The 18,333-nt window shown below is 48.7% G+C and overlaps 1 protein-coding gene across 3 annotated transcripts in view; it reads left to right on the forward strand.

Moving 5' to 3' along the window:
* ARHGEF4 (Rho guanine nucleotide exchange factor 4) overlaps positions 1 to 18,333 on the forward strand; it is a 227,025-nt gene that overhangs the window by 196,277 nt on the left and 12,415 nt on the right. For all 3 annotated transcript variants that reach the window (XM_038146005.1, XM_038146006.1, XM_038146007.1), the window contains 8 exons: positions 8,193 to 8,372; positions 10,875 to 11,057; positions 12,020 to 12,199; positions 12,806 to 13,038; positions 14,555 to 14,684; positions 15,504 to 15,635; positions 16,565 to 16,808; positions 17,452 to 17,529. In XM_038146005.1, the coding sequence (XP_038001933.1) occupies positions 8,193 to 8,372; positions 10,875 to 11,057; positions 12,020 to 12,199; positions 12,806 to 13,038; positions 14,555 to 14,684; positions 15,504 to 15,635; positions 16,565 to 16,808; positions 17,452 to 17,529 (1,360 nt within the window). The remainder of the gene's footprint in view (positions 1 to 8,192; positions 8,373 to 10,874; positions 11,058 to 12,019; positions 12,200 to 12,805; positions 13,039 to 14,554; positions 14,685 to 15,503; positions 15,636 to 16,564; positions 16,809 to 17,451; positions 17,530 to 18,333) is intronic.

Here is an 18,333-nt window from a genome sequence, read left to right on the forward strand (position 1 = left end):
AAGAACTTTCCTGAGTTATTTCAGCCAAAAGCAAAATGGTTGAAAGCACAGTTCAAGTTGTTTTATTGCATTGTAATAATCAGCTCCCAAATCTTAGGTGAGGAACTGGGAGGTTCTTGCATCACTCTGGGGTTTGAAGGGTCCCATTTAAAGGCACCCAGGGGATGTGCACCCCTGGCAGGCTTTCTCAGGCCAAACTCTTCACACACAGGTTCACTCAACACGAGGCACAGCTCTGCCCCCTGCACTTCCCACGAGGGCTGCTTCCCTACCCCTGCAGCATTGCTTAAAGGCAGATTTCGAAGCCTCTCCTTGCCTGCTGCAGGGGGGACCCTCCTCCTCCCATCTGTTTAAATCACTTCTGAGGGGGAATCAGGACTCAGATGATATAAATAAAAGGGAATAATGTAATTAATGCCAGTCATAATGGTTTCGTGGAAAATAGTTCTTACCAAATAAATGTGATGACAAATGTTGAATGTTTGGTAAATGGAGGCAGCTGTACTAGATGTCACATGAGGAGTTTAACTACAGGCACTGATTAAAAAAGCAGCACTGTGGAATATCAGTGTAGCACACTTAGCTGGATTAAGATCTTTGTTGACTGACATTTTAGAGTTGTTAAGGAGAATCACTGTCAAATTAAAATATTTTGAATAGAGATCTGCAGTGCTTGGTAAATGCCTGAGAGTCCTCCACTACCCTTAATCAGTCTCAAAAATCTCTGCTGAAAAATATGCAGCTTACAGTGCAGGCAAAGGGCAACAAATGCCAAGGGCACGGCTTGGCAGTGGGGCATGATATGTGAGCCTGTGAATGAAGCAGTGACACGAGCCCTGCCCATGAGGGGACATGTGCCCCTGGCACGCGGGCACAGAGGGCTCCTGGTACCCTGGCACATGTGGGCAGAGGAGCAGCAAGAAGCACTGAAGTGTTTGCTGTGCCAGCAGAGCTGGGTTGGTGGTTCTGGCACGCTGCAGCCAGGCAGCAGCAAGTCCAGTCTAGCAGAGGCAGCCCAAATTCCTGCCTGGCAGTGAGGGGAGGCAGGAAGCCCAGGGGCTGGGTTAGCTCATCATGCTGAGAGAGGTGCTGAAGATGAACCCTTCCCTGGGGTGCCTGTCTCCCCGAGAGGGGAGATGCTCTGAAAAGCCAATCCAGATAACTCGTTCAGACTCAGTGCCTGCTGCTCGGATGACAGAAGCTCTGTGAGATAAATTTAATCTCTGTTGCCTATCATTAGACAGTGAAGCTGAAAGTTTTGAGAGGAAGCCAGAGCAAGCTGTCAGGACAGCAGTGTGCCCTGGTGGCTAAGAAGACCAACAGCATCCTGGCCTGGATTAGGAATGGTGTGGCCAGCAGGAGCAGGAAAGTCATTCCTCCCCTGTACTGGGCACTGCTGAGAGCAAATCCTCGAGTGCTGTGCCCAGTTCTGGCTCTTCAGTTTGGGACACCTGAGCATGTCCAGAGGAGGCAACGAGGCTGGAGAGGGGCTGGGAGCACAAACCCTGTGAGGAACCACTGAGGGAGCTGGGGGTGCTCAGCCTGGAGAAAAGGAGACTCAGGGGTGCCCTCATCACTCTCTGCAGCTCCTGAAAGGTGCCTGTGCTCAGCTGGGGCTGGGCTCCTTCTCCAGGCAGCACTGACAGAACCAGAGGACACAGCCTCGAGCTGTGCCAAGGGATATACAAGTTAGATATTAGGAAAAAGTTTTTAATGGAAAGAGTGATAAAGTTCTGGAATGGCTGCCCAGGGAGGTGATGGAGTCACCATCCCTGGGTGTGTTTAACAAAGCCTGGATGTGGCACTGGGTGCCAGGGTTTAGCTGAGGTGTTGGGGCTGGGTTGGACTCAATGATCTTGAAGGTCTCTTCCAACCCGGTCGTTCTGTGAATTCTGTGACAATTTCAAAACTGTCCCATGGGTTCAGTTCAAGGCAGAGGCCAGCTTTGGCTTCTGCCCATATTCAGAAAAAAAAAGTATTTGTGTGAATGTAGCACAACTTTGGGGCATGTGTGTAAGTATTTTTTTTTCACTCCTCTGCTGCACCTTGCATGAGACAGACAGAGGTGAACCTCTGGAATCAAAGTGGCTGCTGAAAGAACTGGAGCTGTGGGATGGCTTTGCCTCTGGGGTCAGGACTGCTGCAGGGCTTAAATGTTTGGTGTGCTGGACCAGTTCAGCTTCAGTCTGTTACACACAAGTTCAGGGGGGGCAGGCAATGAGCACAGGCTTCATGGCAACCATTTTAGTTCACCAGAAGGGCTGGGTTCAGGTGCTCTTTGTGGAACATGTCTGTTTTAGGGTCATGGAGCTGAAAAATAGATTTCATTCTATTGGTACCTTCTCCCTGATCTTCCCTTTTCCTAGTTCTTTTGATGCTCCTGGGTTTATTTTTTGGCTCTGCATGATCTAGTGTATTTGGCATTGTCAAGAGAAAGCTATTCAAATTTTATTCAAATAGAAACAAGTAGCTCAAAGATAAATATTTCCTAAAGGCATCTTCATCCCTCCTTCTGTAAATTGCTGACATCTTTTATCTCTGTTAATATTGCCTGGAGGTCCTGTCCAAGCAAGACCAGGATATACAAGGTAATTATGTCAAGGTGTCCAGCCTGAGACAGACAGGGACTGAGGAGCTGCAATGCTAACAAGCCCATGGCAGGGGCCTTGACATGCCAGGTCTGTTTGCCCACACATAATGGACTTAATTTGGGGCAGCTCTGTGCACCAGCCCTGGCTGTGTCTCCTCCTTGGCAGCCTCTGTGTAGACACTGCTTGGAGGAGCCATCCATCAATCTTCTCCTCCATCTGTGCCACAGGAGGAGCTGCCCTGATGCATTAGGATTTTAGCTTTTATATTTTCAGATCCTGTACTGCATTAGTGCATAACTCCAAGCTCCATACAGAGTGTGAGTTACTGTCTTCACATTTTGGTCAGACAAAGCAATCCCTCTGGGCCTGGAACCCAAGGACACCCTACAGCCTCAGGCCCCAAAAAGTATAAACAAAAGTGAATTGGGGGGAACAAACTGGGGATAAATGACTTCATAAGCTGAAGCTGTGAGGATTAACCCGTGGTATGTAAATGGACCAAATTTACAACTGTCTGAGTGACCATTGTCCAGCTTGGGTGTAGCCTCTGGGAGGCTTCTGACTGCCCAAGGTGAACCTGTTTGAAGGCCTTTAATAAACACCCACTTTATTCTCTGGATCTTGTCCAACCTCTGTTCTAGGCAGCCCCTCCAAGGCCTCAGCTCCAGTGCATTCCCCAGTGCCTTCCCCTTGCAGCAGGGAGGGCTGGAACAGGAGCCTGGGGCTGGGACACACAAAGGCCAGGGCAGTAACAGAGCTGCCCTCGATTTTCAGATTCTGGGCTAGTGCTGCCTTTGGGTTGCAAATGCTGCTGTCTACAAAGTTGGAAGTTTTTATAAACAAAGGAAAAAAAGTTGATTTCTGACTGTTTTCCCCACTGCCAGCTGCAGGAGCAAGAGCAGCTGTGGGGTGGCTGGTTTGCATTCTCTAATTTTTCCCTGCTATACACTTGTTTGGGCCTCTTCAAGAGCATGTACTGAGTTGTCCTTGACATTACAAAGCCAGCACATAAATGTTGTTTCATATGGAAATTAGTAGTTGTTTTCCAAACTTTGCTTTAATTGCAAAGATCAAAGTGTAGTGAGCTCAGCCTTTTCAGCTGAGGAGGTGCTTGGCAGGGGTGAGCATCCCCTTCCATCCAGCTCCTCCGGGAGTCAGGAGCTCCCTCAGCAGAGCTGGTTGATGGTGCCACCTCAAACAGATTTTGCCAAAACCCTTTTACCTGCTAGTGTGTTTTATCCTTCCTGGGGCAGGAGAATCCTATGGGAACAGATCACATAGGACTCCATTTTCTTCATGGTGGAAAAAGGCCATTCTTTATTCACATAACTCCTTTTTATACAGTGTTACAGACCTGGGGTGGGACTCCAATTGGTCAGTACTTTTCTTGCCAATTACTTTGTTGGTTAGTAACAAGTTGTTATCCCGTACCGATTGGTCTCACAAACTCTGTATACCTGCAGGGAAGTTGTTTGTAAAAAATAGTTTTTATTTTTCTATCTAACTGTGCAAAAACAATGTATACAGGTGCAAGTTGTTTTTTTTTAACCCAGGAATAGATTGTTATGTTAATGAACTGCTCACACCAGGATTGCTTTCACATGGAAACTTGCAAAGTGCTAGCTTTGACAAGGCCAGCCACTGATTCCAGGAGAGCAGGCTTGATTTTATGAAGCCCTTCTCTATGATTTTTCTCCCTTACTGCAACAGTCCTGCCCCTCTTTGCCCGTGGCAGCTTGCCCCTGGGGAGGATGGGGCAGTGCTCTGCCCCCAGCTGGGGCAGCTCTCCTTGCTGCAGTGCCATGTGGCACCCTGGGTGTTCCTGTGCCATGGAAATGCCAGTCCTGGCTCTGAGCTACCCCACAGCACCTGCTCTGGAAGAGGGGCTCTTGGGCTGGGTGTAGTGGGTATTTCTGTATCAGCCCAGGAGCTGGACTGGATACAGCGGGAAATAACAGTAAAAGGCACAGCCTGAGCTGGGGGCAGAGAGGAGCAGAGCCCTGAGCACTGCTCAGCACCCAGGTCTGCTCCTGCCCATCCTGGGGTGCCAGCACAGGAGGAGATGGGGCAGGGCCAGGCAGAGCCTGTCAGCCTGAACACATGAAGGTGTGTTGAATGCTGCTGTATTACATTAATTGAGATAATCCCATGAACAGATTAAATATTTTTTGCTCTTTATCATCCTCCCCAGAAACATGGTGTTTGTTGTCAGTTAAACAAATCCTGGCCTGTTATTCAGGTGTACTTTATTTATTCTTTTGCATGAGAAGTGGCAGTGTCTTGCCTGCTTATTTGGCCAGGCTGGTGATCCCACAGTTGTGACTTCCTGTATTTTCCAAATCATACCTACGCTATGGCTGTTGTTGAATAGAGAAAATGTAAGGTATTAATATTAATGGGTGGATTAAAATACCAGCCAAGGATTCTCTACTCAGCCCCATGGATTTCAGTGACTCTGAGTAGAACCATGTGGCTCTGTGAGGTGAGTGTGTCAGCCCTCTGTGCTGTGAATGCTGGGTCAGGCCCAGTCTCTTTTCTTCTCATCACGTTACCAAGATGTGACAGGGTGGTACTGTGTGGTATTAATGCCTTCACATCATCAGTGCTCTGTCTGTATGATCATCTCAGTGCTAGAGGAATTCCCTTAGTCTCTCTCTGGAAATGGCCGTGGTGTGTGCCAACCTGCCCATCATACTCAGAGCACTGATCCAGGCTGCCATATTTAAGCACACAGAGAAGGTATTTTGTCTGAGAAAGAGCCATATTCTCTATGTGCTGGTCACAGTTTGGGTGTTGAAAAGCCTGATGGATGTCACTCTTCTGAAGGTTGAGCAGCTTCTGCCCATTTCCTGAGCAACAGCCATCCCTTATCCCGCAGGGATGTGTAACTCAGCAGGGTGTGGCAGCAGCCACTCTGAGAGTGAGATCCGACTGTTAAATCAGCTCCCCTCCATGGGCCTGGCCAGGAGCTGGGCTCCAGCCACCCCCTCCCCCTGTTACTGCTCTCCATCGCTGCAGCAGGAGGAGCTGGGCTCAGCTTGTGAACTGCACAGGCACCAGTCCCTGCAGCCCCAGAGTAAATGGATTGCCCAAAGCAGCAGCAGAGCCCTTTGTGAGAGTGGCTACACCTGCCCTCACCCACGACCAAGCTGTTCTTCTGGAGCTGAAATCTGATAGCCAAGTCTGGAAAAATACACTTTTACACAGGCTCTCTTCCCTACTCTAGTTGTCACTGCTTTATGTTAAAAAGCTAAAACCTCTAAATTACTGAGGGTGCATTCAATCCCCTCATCCAGATCATGGACAAATATATTTAGAGAATCATAGAGTATCCGAGTTGGAAGGGACACACAAGGATCATCAAAGTCCAACTCCTGGCCCTGCACAGATACCCCAAGAATTCCACCCTGTGTCTGACAGCATTGTCCAGACGTTCCTTGAGCTCTGCCAGCCTTGGGCTGTGACCCTGGGGGGCCTGTTCAGTGCCCCACCACCCTCTGGGGAAAGAACCTTTTCCTGATATCCAACCTAAACCTGCCCTGCCAGAGCTCCAGCCTGTTCCTGTGGGTCCTGTCACAGCTGAGAGGGGGAACACTCAACCCTGTCATCACCATCATCAAAACACTCCCTTACATACAGGGTTCCCCCACTGCCTCTCCTTCCATGCCTGCTCCTTCTGAAGGATTTAGGGCCACCTACTGCAGCGCTCCAGTTGTGAGAATCATCCCACCACGTTGCTGTGTTAGCAGCTGTATATCAGTTTTCCTTCCATACCATAGCCTTGGGCTCCTCCTGTTTGTTTCCCATCCTGTGTGCATTAGTGTGGATGCACTTCACTTGGGCTGATCCCACCACCTTTTGGGGAAGGAGAGGCTCTAATTTCTACATGACCATTCTGAGGCACTTCTGTTGTTTTTAATACATCAATGACCCTTTTGGTTTTGCTGCCACATGGATCCATCCCCTACTTTCCCAGAGATACTCATAGCATCAGTGCACTGCATCCCACCTAGCTCTGGCTACACACTGGCTGTGTAGATAAGTGGGAACCTCTCACCCTCTCCTTCCCCATCATGCTGTTTTTTCTGTCAGAATGGAAACACTGCATTAAGCTGTTTCTGGTTCAGTGCAGGGGCATTTGCTATCCAAAGGCAGACTGCATTTCAATTTGCTTTCAAATGCCTCGTTAACCCTCTTCTGATTTACTCAGTTGATGATTATGCTGACGTTCTTTTCCAACGTGCGTCTCTCCTTTGTGGAGAGGCAGCAGTAACCCAGAGCAGGGGATAACTCTGGGTGACTGAGCAGCCAAGGGGCGTGGATGGCCTGTGCCCTGTGTGCTGTGGTGTCACTGCTGCACTGCTGGGAGACCTACCAGGGACAGTGGCTTTCCTACAGCTTTTCTCTTTCTCTCATGTGCCTCCCATACTGTCTTCCTGTTGTCTTCCCATAATTCATCATTGCACCATTTTCCTGGAGAAAAACAGGCCTTCACTGCCACTCCACAATGGCCAAGTCCTTTTATGCAGAACTCCAATATGCACTCCATCTTCTTGGGAAAATCCTTGGTGTTCAGACAGTCCCAGGCACACTCAGGCCCTGGGAACTCTCTGTGTGTGCTCTGGAGCTGTTGAAATCCAAGGGAGACTCTGACCTGATAAACCAGTGGCATCAGGTACTCTGGTGTGGTGGCCTGCAGGCCCAGCCCACAGAGACACCACTGCAGCAGCACCCAGGTGTCACCTGGCCACCCCACAGCTGAGGTGGGAGTGGTCAGCAATGGCTCCAGGCGCAGCATCACTGAGCTCAGAGCTCCCTTGCAGCTTCCAGCCACATGGCTTTGGTTTTGGTTTTCTGAATTGTTGGGGATCCTGTTTTTCCTAGAGTGGAGTCTCTATGGGGCATGTAGTAAATAACTGTTGCTCCTCAGTATAATTGCTGAAAACTCTCCAGGAGTCTTATTTTAAGCATCTTAAGTGCTATGTTTAACCACCTTACAGGATTCGTGCTTTACCCATTCCAGAGTAGCTCTGAGGCCTCTGAATGCTTTTTCACAGAATTCACAGAATGACCGGGTTGGAAGAGACCCTCAAGACCATCGAGTCCAACCCAGCCCCAACACCTCAACTCAACCCTGGCACCCAGTGCCACATCCAGTCTGTTTTTCAACACATCCAGGGATGGTGATTCCACCGCCTCCCTAGGCAGGCCATTCCAGACCCTTTTGCTCTGAAGTATGTTTGTAAATATTGATGCTCAAGGTTTTATTTCAAGGCTTTCCAAAGCAGAGCTGCATTGGCAGCACCAGAGTATCCTCCACAAACAAGATACCACTGAGCCTTGTGTTAACTGGCTGAGGCAAAGCCAGCAGTATGAAATACCAGAATTTATGTTTTTATGGTAGTAAACGTAGCGTGTGCAAGTGATTCTGAATAAATGCTGTTGAGAGCAGGGTCGGGCAAAGCAACTGCCAGTCTTGCAGCAACTCCTCACTGCTCATGGGGGTACAGAGGTAGCAGGATGTGTGCCAGGGCTGCAGGCAGGCTGGCACTCGGTGCTGCTGGCCTGGAGGGACTGACAGTGTGCCTGCTGTGCCCACAGCTCATCAGCGATGGCAGCGTGGTGTATGCAGAGGCCCTCTGGGACCACGTCACCATGGATGACCAGGAGCTGGGATTCAAGGCCGGCGATGTCATCGAAGTAATGGATGCCACCAACAAGGAGTGGTGGTGGGGGAGGATTCTGGACAGTGAGGGCTGGTTTCCAGCCAGCTTTGTTCGGGTAAGATCTTCATCTTTCTTTGTGTCTTCTCCATGAGCAGCAGGTTTTTGTTCTTCTCCAGGTTTAATGTTCTGTGGTGACTCCTAAGGACTTTCACTGCTAGAGATGGTTCAGCATGTCTTGTTAGTATTCCTTTACCAGTGGCTACAGTACAGGGTGCCCTCCTGGCTGAGCAGCCGCCAGTGTGGAGAACTCCCTCTACATGAGTAAATCAGGGCAAAAGGTTCAGCTCCAGAGCAGAGCTGAGCTGTGCCAGCTGGGGAGCTGCCCTGTTTGGTGGTTTGTAGCCTGGCTCCTGCTTACCCGTTTGTACATTGGCTGATTTGTGCCTCAGCACATGGCATCCACTTCCAGGAGCAAGCAGAGGTCTCCTGGAGGAATCCCTGATGCAGATCCCTGGCTTCTTCACTCCACTTAGACAATAGAGATGAGCGTGGCACCACAGGCACCCCTCTGCAGCTGCTGCTGCGGCCAGTGCAGTGCCACGGCCGAAGGATGCACCCACCTGACTCAGGCGCACCTCCTCAGCCGATCAGGCTGCTGGAACTGCGAGCCACTGCCACTAAAAAATGCAGGGGAAAAACACAAGAAATGTCTCGCCGATGATCTGGGGCAATCTGAGACACTCCGTTCTTGTGGGCCAAGGCTGTCCCCTGGTGCCAGCTTCAAAGCCCACACAGAAGAGCTGTGCAGACCAGCCCAGACAGTGCCAAGTGCACCCTACAGAGGCTTCATTTCCAGCAGAGCTTTCTGAAACACAGCTGAACTCTCAGGGCAAGCAGAGGGAAACCAGGAGTGTGGGAGGGTGGTAACTGCTGTGCTCGCTGTCCCGCTGTGAGGAGAAAGGCTTTTTTCCTTTCTCCTGACTGTGACTGTCGGTGTGGGTGCCGGACAGCTTTCATCACCTCGGGGCAGGCTCCTCAGTGCTGCAAAGGCAATGAGGTGCCTAAGGGCAGAGATTCTCAGCCCTTTAGCTCTTTATCCAGGTCACTTCAGATCACAAGTGACCCAAAACCAGGTGAAGCATGAAAGGAGGTGACACGAGGTCATCTGGTCATCTGTCTGTAGCAAAAGTCCTTGCAGAAGTGGGGCAGTTTTGAAATGTTTTGTTGTAGGTTGCAGGAGATAGTCTCAACTGCATAATTAATACAAACAGTGGAATGTTTTGCAAATAAGATTACCAAGACCTCAGCACTGCATTTTCTTGCAATGAAAACACAGATTTTTTTTTTCTTTCATGTTCCTGGTAAGTTGAATTGTCCTGGCTGGCAAAAACTTGTCATCTTAAGAGTGAAGCAGACTAGTACTAGGCATTAGGGATGCAGAGTAAGAAATTCTTTTTACAGAGGAATCACAACACTTATTCAAGCATCCAGCTGAAGATTTCCTGCTAATTACCACTGGCTCTCAAGCTCACTGCAGGGAGGGCTGGTATGCCTGGAGGCTTGGCTCAGACTGCAGGACTCTGTCACTTCACATTTGAGTTTCAGGCCGAGGTCTGAGTTTAAGAGCTGCCGATGTCCTGCTCACACTGAAGGAGAGCAAGGGTTGCACATCTTGAGGGCTTCAGCAGTGAGTAAATGTAACCTGTGCCTGTGTTAGCAAGGGAGGGTATGCACTGTGTTTAATATGTAGGTGTATTTGTATCAAGTGGTAAGTCATAGAGCCTAAAAGAAACTACATTAAAAGTTTAAAGCAGTTCTGTGTCACTGTACTAAACATTCCTATAATTATGCGTGTTTTACCTTCCTATCTTTCACTCCTTCTCTGTGCTGGGACTGATCCTTTGAGCCATGTACAGAGTATTCCCAGGGCACTCAGCAGTACCAGAAAAGGAAGCCCAGTGTGGAATGCCGCAGTCGGTGCCCCTGTAGCTCGGTGCCGTGGCAGAGCAGACCGCAGCCGGTGCCCCCCAGCCGCTGCTTCCCTGCACCCGTGCTGTGCTGCCATCTGATGGGGGCACCGAGAGTGCCACACCGCCCTGCCGGGCACTGCCCTTCTTTCCCACCTCGGTGCCCGCAGACAGCTGATCTGCTTCTACTTTAGCAATGAAGTCTCTTTAAATAATCCTGGGGAAGCAGATACCGAGGGGCATCTGTTACCGACAGTATGAGAACAATAAAGTAGATAAAACCCCAACCATTTACTGGTTCTCCCCTCCCTCCCAAAGTGTTCCTTCAAATATTTAAGGAACTTTCAATTGATAAACCATTTTTGTCTTGATTTTATATATATTATTCCTGAAGGACTCCATATTATTCCTGTAATTTCTGTCCACTAGAAATGCCTGCCTAAACCCACCCATGTCACGATGGGAGCAGCTGCCATGTGCCCTCCCCAAAGTGACTGTCTGGCCTCAGCCTCCCCGAGGGGAAAATATTTCCAGGCAATACACACACCCTTCTCTCACCTTGTCCCAGCTCAGTATGTGTCTGCCATGCAGCCACTCCCTTGGCAGAGCTGTTCAGCAATAGGAGCAGTGAACATCTTGTGTGCCTGCAGCTGCGGGTGAACCAGGATGAGCCCATGGAGGATTATCCCCTGAAGGTAGAGGGGGGCAAAGAGGACGACTCCCGGCGCTTTGGGATGGGCCAGACCACCAAAGACCAAATGAGGACCAACGTCATCAATGAGATCATAAGCACAGAGAGAGACTACATCAAGCACCTGAAGGACATTTGTGAGGTAAGTAATAAAGGGGGAAGGGACTGTAAGAGCTTCTCTGAAGGATAATGGACTGTGTCCCATGCTTGCCCAGAAAGGGACTTTTCTGAAAACGAGACTGGATTTTCATCAGTTCTGCTGAATGCCAGTATATGGTCAGAAAACAGAAGACAATTCATTACAGCAAAATCCCAAATGCCTCTGCATTTGGAGCACTCACTTGCGCTCTGATTAAATGGAATTAATTGAATTTCCCAAGCCAGAGTAAAGTAAATGTCTAGCACTGTTGTCCTCTCTAATATATGTTCTGGGGTAATATAATCAGCAACTCCAGCCTTCAGGCAAGCCATGCTCAGATCAAAACAACTGGGGGATGCTCAGGCAGTTGGATCCTTTACTGTCAGCTATGCTGAATATTGTGACACCTCCTCTAAAGGAGATCCATTGTGTACACTGGGGGAGTGAAGGCAGCTGGAATTTTTGCAGGAACAGAATTCTCCACTGCAATGGTACAAAAGTGGCTCCCAGCAGAGGCAGCTGGGGAAAGAGCTCACACTTCCAAACTTACAAAGCCTCTCCTGCTGTAGTGCCCCCTGCCCCTCAGAGCTCTCCTCTGCTGCAGTCAGTTGGGCAGCTCCTCACACAGGCACCAAACCAGGTCCACAGCTGGACTTAGCTGGTCTGAATCTACCAGTGCTGGGGTCAGAGCACCCCATTGCAGACAAATAGAGGCTTCTTCATCAAGAGAGAAAGCAGCTCTATGACTCCTTCAGATGTGGGCTGCAGCATCACCCAGGGCTGCCATGAGTTGCTGGCATTTGTACCATGTTCAGAGTAACATGAGAGGAAATAATAGTTACAGATGGGTACAGATCTGTAGGAAGGGAGTACAGGAACCTGGTGCACACCTGAGTGCAGTCCTTGAGGCTTTCTGTTCCACGGAGCAGATGCCCAGGAAGCTTTCCAATCTGGTTTTCTCCCAGGGTTACATTAAGCAGTGCCGCAAGAGAGCTGACATGTTTACAGAAGAACAGCTGAGGACAATCTTTGGGAATATTGAGGACATCTACAGGTGCCAGAAGAAATTTGTTAAAGCACTAGAGAAGAAATTTAACAAAGACCACCCACATTTGAGTGAGGTTGGCTCATGCTTCTTGGAATATGTAAGTAAATTTGACTTCATGGGAAAGGGGTAGCTGAGCATGGATCGAGCCAGAGGAATTAGAAATTGATCTGACAGAAGTGAAGCTTTCTTTAAAAAGACCCATCCAACCAAACTAAATGCCACCACCCTCTATCCCAGCCCTGTTCAACCACTTCCCAATGAAATATCATGTAGCTCTTGTGGCTGTGGAAAGAGCATTTTCAAAGCACCTTATATTCTGAACACTACAATCCCTGCCAGTCCTTGGTACTTCAGGGAAAATGTAGGAAGACTCCAAAATCTCGAGGACTGAGTTTACAGTAATGGTACTTTGAGGTCAGGGAGGGATCAGCTGTGGCTGGTGTGGGCACTAAAAGCATTCAGCTGAGCCCAGAGCAGGATATGTGGGAATGTCTGGGTCTCTCAGATGAGCTGCAGGTGCTGAAGCTGTGATACACCTTGCCCACCCCCAGCTTTAGGTCTCTGTGCTTGAGAGCCTGGGGAGGATACAAATGACCAGACAGCTCCAGTTAGAGGATACGAATCACCACAAACAGGCACAGGAGTCTGTGCCAGGGCATGGCCTGAGGGACATGAGCAGTAACTCCCTCCCTGTGCCTTGCAGCAAACAGAGTTTCAGATCTACTCTGAGTACTGCAACAACCACCCCAACGCGTGCCTGGAGCTGTCGCGCCTCACCAAGGTGAACAAGTACGTTTACTTCTTCGAGGCCTGCCGCCTGCTGCAGAAGATGATTGACATCTCCCTGGATGGCTTCCTGCTCACCCCCGTGCAGAAAATCTGCAAATACCCCCTGCAGCTGGCCGAGCTGCTTAAGTACACCAACCCCCAGCACAGGTAGGCCAGTGACGGGGGAGGGAAGGAGCCAGGATGCTCCCATGGATATGGGCTCGCGCATGGAGAGCAGTGGCTAACTGCAGCCAGCTTAATTCTTACAGGTTACCTTGTAGAAACCAGGAAAAGAAGTGTATGTATATCTTCTAATGAAGTATATTTACATAATATAAGTATATTATCAGTTATATATAACTTACACTTATATACCATAATAATATTATAATATAATATAATAATATTAACATATAACTTATTATGAGTATATGATAAAAGTATATTTACATAATTTTCCACTACAATAGCACTCAGCTTTCCTGTCACAGATCAAGATTTACAAGGTCCACTTTATTATGGCCCTTTTCTATTTTATTTGACTCATATCTGTGATACCAGCACATACATACTTTGGAGCTCCATGTTTCTGGTGGTGGTGTTGAGAACTTTGCCTCCAAAAGCATTGGTTGAATATATCCCAAGATGCCCATACAGCTACACTTCACCAGTGGGAAGTTGTGCCCTGCAGCAGTCAAACCATGCACACTTGGTGCCCTGTCAGTGCCAGCTCCAAAGCCTCCAAATCCATTGCTCACTTTTAGGGTGAAGGCACTGCCTTTGGCTCAAATAACTGTCACTTAAGTACCTGAAAACATGAAAAATCTGTATGAATGTGTTGATATTGCTCCACTGTGGTTTGACTTAATTTCACCTTCCTAGTTGCAGCCCTGGTACTTCCCTGAATGGTTTTATGCATGTCTTGTTCCTTAAGGAAGTGCACAGATGTTTTGAGAGTTGCCTTAGAGCCACGTTGTGCAGCTCAGCTCCTTCCCAGCCACTCTGAACTCAGCAGAAGTAGCTGGTGGCCACAGATGGTGTGTGGGGGAGGGCAGATCAGCCTCTGTCCTACCCTGCTAGATAAACCATCAGCTGATGTTTGAAACAAGCCAGTTACTGTTGGACTGCTTCACCTCTGCACCACAGACCAGTCCCTGCATGGGAACAGCAGCATTGTGAATGAGTTGTAATATGCTGCAGAAAGAAAATGAGAACCTGGAGGTTCTTCCAGCAATTTGTATTTACACCTCTGTAGCTAAATTTGATACTTACCCCCTTCCCTTCCCCAGAGGTGGCCTAGATTTGTTACCCAGACTCAATAAACCCACACTGTCTCCCTGCCTGAGGATGTCAGGCTAAATTCTTAGCTCCCTGCTTATGTGCCTCCTTTACACGTAAAGGGATGGGATGTCTGGGATGGAGCAGCTTTCCTGAGCAGACTCCCTGGAAAAGGAGACTTTAAAAAATGTAACACTCTGTTGTTCTAATCAACATCTAATCTGTGCCTCAAAACCAAGGAGTGTCTGAGAAGCTGCCACAGGAGCAGGGACAGAACAGCTGGGACAGACCACAGGTGGAACTCCTGCTTCCATCCCCAGCTCTGTGCCAGGCTGCTCTCCTCTGGAGTGCAGGTACAACACCCAGGTGCCATTCTGCCAAGCCTAAAGGCTCTGCCCCTCCCCAGGGATTTCAAGGATGTGGAGGCTGCCCTGAATGCCATGAAGAACGTGGCACGGCTCATCAACGAGAGGAAGCGGCGGCTGGAGAACATCGACAAGATCGCACAGTGGCAGAGCTCCATAGAGGACTGGGAGGTAGGGCACCTCCCTGCCCAAGGAATTCCATCTTGTTCCTCTTCTGCCCTTCCAACAGCTTCTCTCTACAGTGATATCTCACTGTCTAGCCCCACCTGAGCTCTCTGCCCATCTTTGTGGAGAGTCTGATTTTTATTTGAACAGTTATGATCTTTTAGTACAACTGAGCAGGTCTGGCATGGAACCCAGCTAGACCAGCTGCCCTGGCATGTTCCCTGGGATTCTTGCTTCCCTGTTTTTCCTTGCAGAATGAAATCAGCATATAGGTTAGTGGAATTTTATTATTTTTCTCTTGCCCCCCATTTTATCTTGAGTGACTTCAAACTTTCAAGATGAATAGCATTGCCCCTTAATTCCTAACAAGCCAGGTTATTGTTGCAGAAAGGCACATTCTGGCATAGTCACAGAGGAAACCAAGGTTTCCTGTGGACTCATTTAAAAAATTGCTAAACAAAAAAAACCAAAATACTGATTTTCTAAATCCTAGACTCAATAAACCCACACTGTCTCCCTGCCCAAGGATGTCAGGCTAAATTCTTAGCTCCCTGCTTATGTGCCTCCTTTATGTCTGGGATGGAACAGCTTTCTGGAGCAGACTCCATGGAAAAGGAGATTTTAAAAAATGTAACATGCTATTGTTCTAATCAAATTCAGTTCCCACCCCCTGGATGCCAAGGGCACAATGTCTCCCTGATGTGCCAAGGACTGTCCTCCAGCACAGAGGCTCTCTCTCATTCCCACTTGAGTTCTGTCAGCAGGAATTCAGGCTCTCACTTTCAGATGAGGCTGAGACCAACCTGTTCTTTGTGTTGTTCTCAGGGAGAAGATGTCCTAGTCAGAAGCTCAGAACTCATCTATTCTGGGGAATTAGCCAAAATCTCCCACCCTCAAGCCAAGAGCCAACAGAGGATGTTCTTCCTGTTCGATCACCAGCTTGTCTGCTGCAAGAAGGTAACCATGAAAGCTGGCTACTGCTGTGCTGATGGATTTAAGTGAGCTTCCTCTCCACCCCTTTGTTTCCTTAATTCTTCCTGGCCTCATGTGCTCCTGGCACTCTGCGCATTTTTTCCTCTGAGATCCTGGGGTGTTCTGTGCACCTGAGCACAGCAATCAGCTACTGGCCTCATCCTCACAGCAAAAGAGGAAAGCACTGCACAGCTTGTGGGGTTAGTGTGGGGTTATTCTATACTACTCAGTTATGAGTATTGTCACACAAGTTCTTTTAACTACCTTGTTCTTCATCTGACCTTCCACCTTAGTGTTGTATTCAGAAAAAGCTGCAGGTTTGATGAACAGCTGTGGGCCTTGGCAGTCAGTAAGGCCATGCTAACAGCACATGTAAGTCTGTAAGTACAGCTTTTTTTCATAAGCTTGAGTAATAACAGAAATCTTCCTTCTTGGAGCCAATGAACAGTATCTTCCTCTGGATTTTCAGAACTGAATGTGCCAATTATTTTTTGCATATTCCGTGGCATGCAGGTAGCTCCAGGTAATTTAAGTATGAAAATCACTGTTCTCAAAGTTACTTTTCATTGTCAACAAAAAACCAAGAGCTAATTAGTATTATTTTTGCTTTTTAACTGGGAGTGAAGGATTCAAATAGTGTTCTCTGTCAGAGGCTTAATGCGGATTTGGGATCACGTGTAACACTCAAGCTTCAGGGCAGCAGATAGGCCCTGACAGCCACCAGCCTGTCCTGACCCCACAGCCAGAACAAGCCATGTGGTTCCCTACAGTGTCCCTACAGCAGCTCAGCACTCTGCAGTTCCACAGACTCAAATCCACTATTCGTTTCTTTTACAGGACTGTAATGATAGCAGGAAGGTTGAATTCTCCATCACATCCAAGAACAGCACCATGTGTTGTGATCTCTCTTACAGGACCTCCTGCGCAGGGACATCTTGTACTACAAGAGTCGGATCAACATGGATGACATGGAAATACTGGATGTAGAAGATGGCAAAGACAAGGACTTCAATATCAGTGTGAAAAATGCATTTAAGCTGCACTGCAGAGACACTGAGGAAGTCCATTTATTCTGTGCAAAAAAACCTGAGCAGAAACAGCGCTGGCTGAAGGCATTTGAGAATGAAAGGAGGCAGGTGCAGCTTGACCAGGAGACAGGTATGGAAAGAGCAGTGCTGGGAGCCTGGTTTTTTGGTTGTTTTTTTTTTTTTTACAACATTATTATTGCATCTTTTTTTACCCATTGGCTAATGCCTGAGGAGTGAAAGGGTAGGGAAGCCAGCCCATGCTCGAGGGCAGCTCTGGGCTGCTGAATTACACATTCTGAATGAATCTGTGCAATTAAAAAACTGCAAAGCACCACCATAAGCCATCACTGCAGTTTGTCCTCAGGGAGGCTGATGTGTCTTAAGGAGTTCAAGCAGGGCTGACAAAATAGGCAATTCATTACATACAGGGTCCAGAACAGTATAGAACAGGTTCAGTCAAGGGTTCTCACTCTCCAAGAGGGTTTGTGTTGTTTTGTCCAAATCCTTCTTAATTCAGCCTAGTGTGATCTGAAAGATTTGAGCCACTAGTGGCTTGGAGTGGCTTCCCCCACCAGTACAGCATGGGCTGAGGGGCAGGCAGCAAACCCTGCAGGGCGGTTTGTGCAGCCCAGCACAGGCTAGGGGAGCAGGCTGTGCCCCCCCAACCTTGGCAGTAATTGTGGCCTCTCACCTCAGGCATTTGCCTATCTCTGTCTTCTCCTGAGCTACGAAATGATGACCTGCTGCTGATAGAAATCTGCTTGATCTTCTAGGTTTTTCCATCACGGAGGTGCAGAAAAAGCAGGCAATGCTGAATGCCAGCAAGCAGCACCATGCTGGGAAGCCCAAGGGTGAGTCACACCTGAGCACAGGAGCACTGTGAGAAATGGGGGGTGGCTCTGTATTTACTACATGGGAAAGGCTTCAATGAAGTGACATTAACAAACTCTTGAGAAGGTCAGATGGTGACAATTTGCACTACAATTCCTGGTAGATTCAGATGGCTGGAGTCAGGAGACTATTCCTAACTCCAGGAGAGCCACTTTGCACATGAGCAGCACTCTGCCAAAACCCAGCAGCTTCTGCTCCACGGCCAGTGCACAGCCTCTCCCTAGGAGCCAGGCTTTCCCAGCAATACGGCATTCCCTTTGGCAAAAGGCACGGTTGTAGTATCCCCATGGTGCACAGGGGGCCACAAAGGTCTCTGCAGCAGGGACTGTTCCTGCTGGGCAGTTGTGCCCATGGAAGATGCTCTGAAACCTGCACCTTGGGCAGGGAGCCAGGGGTACGTACCATGCTTGGGCAGAGCTCTTCCTTCAACCTGCCAGAGACAAGGACAATTAGCAGCAGCCAGGGGAGAGTGAAGTCAAGCAAAAGAAAGGTTCCTGTGCCCACAGCACTGGTGGCTGAAGACAGCCCTGTTGATGCCACCTTCCCCTTCTCTCTGTTCAGAGGAAGAGGTGTTGCTTTGTTTCCTCTGAACCCACAGAGGCAACCACTTCCTCTTGGTGGTACCAGCCAGCACTTAAAACCCAGCCACAGCTCCTGAAAGCAAGCTTGGCTAAATGTCAAAAATAGCTGGAAATAAGATTTGGCTGCAAACAGGGGGAAGTCTGGAAGGAGGCCAGACCACGCCAACAGAGCAAAGCCTTTGG

The sequence above is a fragment of the Motacilla alba genome, chromosome 9, assembly GCF_015832195.1.
Source record: "Motacilla alba alba isolate MOTALB_02 chromosome 9, Motacilla_alba_V1.0_pri, whole genome shotgun sequence".
In the NCBI taxonomy this organism is placed as follows: Eukaryota; Metazoa; Chordata; class Aves; order Passeriformes; family Motacillidae; genus Motacilla; species Motacilla alba.